At 59.9% G+C, this 4,918-nt stretch overlaps 1 protein-coding gene across 1 annotated transcript in view; it reads right to left on the reverse strand.

Annotated features, from left to right (window-relative positions):
* Positions 1-4,918, reverse strand: part of EPHA8 (EPH receptor A8) — a gene marked incomplete at its 5' end in the record, with an annotated part of 34,178 nt that overhangs the window by 11,767 nt on the left and 17,493 nt on the right. The window contains 2 exons of the mRNA XM_027770664.1: positions 295-757; positions 3,579-3,734. Coding sequence (XP_027626465.1) covers positions 295-757; positions 3,579-3,734 — 619 coding nt within the window. The remainder of the gene's footprint in view (positions 1-294; positions 758-3,578; positions 3,735-4,918) is intronic.

A 4,918-nucleotide genomic window follows, 5' to 3' on the forward strand; every position in this document is an offset into this window, starting at 1 on the left:
CGGCGCCCGCCGCGGCGATAAACCCGCCCTGGGGTGGCTGCCACAGCTGTCGTGAGACAGGCTCCTCGGGGCGACTGTGCCCTAGCAACATTCGCTGAGCTCGGACCAGGAACCAGGTGCCGGGCGAGCGCTCCTGCTTCTGCCATCAAGGCCTACGGCAGCACCCAAAGCAGGCACTATTATGCCCACTGTGCAAGAGAAAGAGTAGGTGCAGAGAGGGAAAGTTCTGGAAGCCAGGCGTGTGCCGGTCACGCTAGCCTGCCTCTGTGCTTTCTGGACTCCCAGAGACAGCACGGCTCCCTCTTCTCCAAGAGTGTGAAGTGCGTCTGGCTCCAGGTGCTGGTGGACAGCAAGTCCAGGCAGCGCTCAGGCCCCAGGGCGGCAGGGGCCAGGAAGTGGGGGACGGAGAAGCTCCGCCTACCTGCCTGGTTCGTGGTGATGTTGACGATGGCAGCGCGGCGGGGCTCGGGGCTCAGGTCGGACACGCCGTTGACGGCCTCGATCCAGAAGGAGTAGTTCATGTGGGCCAGCAGGTTGGCCACCAGCAGGCTGGCCTGCACCAGGCTCGTCTGCTGAGGCACGAAGCGGGTGCCACTCCCGCAAGCCTCGCAGTGGCTCAGTGCCCAGGGGCAGCGGCGGCACACGGCATTGTAGGTGATGTCACTGCGGCCACCGGGGTCCAGGGGAGGGGCCCACTCTAGGGTCACTGATGTCCCATTCACACTGGAGATCAGATTCACAGGGGCTGAGGGTGGCCCTGGGGGCAGAGGAGCACAGGAGGGGCGGGGAGTATGTATCTGGGCTGGTCCAGTCTCCCCACCACCAGATCAGGGCTCCCCCGTCATAGCAGGAGCTCCTTAGGATACCTAAGCGCCACCTCCAAGCAGGACAGGGCTTTGTGCTTCCCCAGGTTTTCATCCAGAGTGGGAAGAGACAGCGCAGGCCTGGGGGTGCCCACAGCAGCCACCTGCATGTGACACGGCCCTGTCATCTGCACCCCACATCTCTCCCTCACCCTGTCACTGAGCACTCACTGTGGAATAAGGTGGTGGCCAGGAAGCCCACTCTGTCCCCAAGCTACATGTGTGCGAGTGCTCTCTCAGTCCCAGCATGGAGCCCCAGCCTGAGCAGCAAAAGACTTTGGAGAGAGAGGGCCGCCCCTGGGTTGGGCAGACGTGGGAGAGGCTGGGGGCTAAGGTAGGGCCCTGGGGTGGGGGGTGGACGAGGATGGCAGGGACTGTTGAGGGACGTCTGTGCCTCAGAATTCAAACTCTCAGAATCCCAGGCAGGGAATGTCAGACCTTAAGATAACAGAACTGTCAGATCTGAGAATCACAGGGACTCTTACAGTCCGAAGGGGGTGGCAAACTAAAAAACCCAGTCTCTGCCAGTGCGAAGATTCTAGAGCCTAATGGTGCTGAGCTGCGAGTCCGGAAAGAAACCAGAGTCCAGCCAGCTGCGTGTAAGTGCCCATGAGCCAGAGACAGGTTCACCTTGCCCAAGGTACCCACAGCTGTCACCGTGTCGCTCAGCCAACCTTTCTGCCCCAGCAGGTCCCACAGGAGGAAAACACACAGGTCTGGGCAGACGAGTGGAGGGAGGATGTGCATGTGTGTGTGTGTGTGTGTGTGTGTGCGTGTGTGTGTGTGTGCACATATGGGTGTGAACCCACCAGGGCCCTCTCTGGTCGTGTGCAGGGAGCCTGCTGCACGGTGATGGAGGTAGGGGGTGAGGGTGGAGACTGGGCAGATTCCCAGGCAAAATCAGAACACTCTGAAGTGCCCCTCACCCCACCACGAGTGCCCAGGGGTGGCAGAGGGGTAAGTGGACTGCAGCTCCTCCCAGGCCTGGGACAGGAGTGACAGCAGCCCCTTCAGGGCAGGGAAGAGAAGGGAACAGAGCGGCCGCGTCAGCAGAACACTAAGGCAGTCACGCAGCCCTGCAGGCACAGGCTCCAGGATCCCCCCGCGTCCCTCAGGTACACAGGTACGTGCACACACAACCACAATCTCTAGGCAGGTGCTTCCAAGCAGGGTACACAGTGAGCTCACAGGACATGCTTACTGGAGCCTCGCAGGGACCTACGAGTCCCCTCAAGTGCCTAGGTGTACATACGTACACACGTGCCACACACACACACGTGAGAATCCTTCAGGTCTGGCTCTGTGGCACGGTGGCAGTGCACTGCTCAAGAGAAGCCGGATCTCACATGGTGACCACGGCTTGAACCCTCCAACATACCAGCTCACTCACGAGTGCCCAAGAGCCAACAAGCTAGAGGACTGGAGGAGACAGGGCGTGACCAGCCCGTGGGTGGCACTCAGCACTCGCTCTCTGCCTCTCGGTGCCTCTCCCTCTCGTGTGCACACATCCACCTTCATTAGCATAAAAGCGGTCCCTGTGCTAGTAGGTGGCACCGGGATCAAGGAGCTGGATCCCACACGGCGATTGGAGTCCTAGAGCCGGTAGCTTAAAAATCATGCGGGAGGGGATCAGCAGGTGGCATAGTGGTTAAGACGCTGGACATTCCCACATGGCCGACCAAGGTCTGAGTCCCAGACCTTGTGGCTTGCTTTCTCACTTTCCCTCTCTCTCTCTCTCTCTGTCTTTGGTCATATTAAAAAAAAAAAAAAAGAATGAATAAATAAAATAAAATAAATAATTCTTTAAAAGAAAATAAAATCATGCAGGAGGGACCAGCAGATAGCATAGCAGTTCTGTCACTGGACTTCTATGTTGTTGACCACAGTTTGAGTCCCAGATCTGGCAGCTTAAAACTCATCCTGGATGTGTGTGTGTGTGTGTGCCCAAAATCCCAAGAGGAGAATGGAGAAGGGACTGTGGCATGGCCACCCCCTTGGGAGGTTATTTCTTGCTTTCTGTCTCTTTGGTGAGAGCATGTGCTCTATAGTGAAAACCTCTCTAACAAGTAAAAAGGAAATCAAAAAATGAAATATATGCATGTCCTAGATCCCGACAAGGGATTGCCGTGTAGCCATTCCCGGGGGTGAGTTCTCTCTCTGGCAAGTGCATGCACCCTATAGCAAAACTAGAAAGCAAAGAAGAGAACCCTGCGCATACGTGGGCCCAAGCATTTGTTGCACTTGTGCTCAGGCGCCCCGGCACCACGCAGCTGTTGTTTGTAGGAGCAGCTGTTGACGCAGACCGTCACACCAGCGGGGCTAGCCCCGGAGCCAGACACACACTCCCCACACACACGCACTCCAGGCAGCTCTGACCAGCTCATCCGGGACAGCGGGAGGGTGCTGCTTGACTCCCACCCTCACCCCACAGGCCTGACACCCAGACGCCGCATCGTGGCCACATCAGGAGATGACTGCAGCTGCTGGGAGGGCTGCCCTCTGCCCTCTGGAGCAGGGAAGAAAGCCTTCCCCAGAGAGCTGGCAGGTGACACGAGACAAAGAGTGGCTGGAGCCCAGAGAGGTCAAGACCAGGCTGAGGTCTCGGTCGCCCCATCCCAGACTGCCCCTGGCTTGCATCCCTCCCAGGGTACTAGCTCCCCAGCACCAGCCTGGCCCATCTCAGCCTCGAGGGTGCTGGGGCCCGGGTGGACTCACGGGTGCAGGCTGCGGATGGTGGGTCCAGGGCTGCGCGGTAGTAGCTGAGGTCACAGCGGCAGGTCTGTGCGGCGGGGGTGGCAGAGTGGCTGTGGGGAGGGCAGCGGGCGCACAGCTGGTCCCCAGGGGCTGACTTGTAGAAACCCAGCTCGCAGGCTGTGGAGGAGAGGCGGCTGCAGGTGAAGCAGGCCGGCCCCTGGTGGGCCTCGGAGGCAGCTCAGTCTCTGACCCAGCGTTCTTGGTGGGCCCCCCAGAGGGACAGAGTGCAGACCTGCGGCCTCACCCTCTTCTGCAGCCGGAGGGATGATGCACAGGTCTGTAAGTCGCACAGGGTTGCACTGCCGGTCAGGGCTGAGCAGAGGTTGGGACCTGACACCTGAGTCCCAGCCTCAGCGTGTGAAAGGGCTAACTCAGCCTCACCCCGGCTTCTCCAAACCCCACCCTCCTCCATGGGCCCTCCACCCAGACCCTGCCTCCAGCCGCAGCTTTGATCCTCACTGGACACTGTCCTTAGGCGAGCCTTGCGGGTGCAGCCATGAGCTGAGAATGGAAGGGGTGGGACCGAGTGGGATGTGGAACAGGGCCGGGAAGGAGAACAGCTGGGAACTAACCGGCAGGGACCCTGTGCAGGAGAGCCAGGCCGGGCTGGGAGGCTCATTCCCCTGTGCCCTCCTCCAGGCAGACTGGGAGTATCCAGGAAACACAGGCCCCTCCCACCCACACCACAGTCAGCTCTGCACAGGGACTTGGACGGCTGTCTGCCTCGGCTATCTGCCTCCGGGCTCTGGCTGCTGCCGTTGCTGCTTCATCTCTCACCTGGGTGGCTACGGTAACCTCCAACCCACCTCCCCCGCCCAGCTGCCATCATTTACAGACCAGGTCCCCCCACTCCTGCCCTGAGCTCCTGAGACCAAGCCAGCCTGAGGGGCAGAGCTCAAGGAGCAGCATCTGACAGGGACCTGCCCAGGACCTCGGCTGGTCAATTTCTAGGAGGAAACAAGACAGGTGGCCAAGGGTGACGGTGGGAGGAGCTGCCTCACTGAGGAGGCCAGGACACTGAGTTGTGTCCTGGAGGGTAAGAACGAGTCAGGCCTGCGGGCAGTGGGAATATTCTAGGTTGGGGAAATCAGAAATGTGCACCTCACTCTGTCACTGTCTGTTCAGCCCCCTCCCAAGCTCCCCACAGGTACACCACAAAGCCTGGCATTTGAGTCCCTCCCTGCCAGACTCAACCCTGGCCTTCTTTAGTGCCACCTTCACCCACTCCTTACACCAAACTAACGCAATGGCCATCGCCCACCCCCACAGGCTGTGCCCTGACCCAGGGCCTTTGCATACAC

The sequence above is a fragment of the Tupaia chinensis genome, unplaced genomic scaffold, assembly GCF_000334495.1.
Source record: "Tupaia chinensis unplaced genomic scaffold, TupChi_1.0 Scaffold000146_1, whole genome shotgun sequence".
NCBI lineage: Eukaryota > Metazoa > Chordata > Mammalia > Scandentia > Tupaiidae > Tupaia > Tupaia belangeri.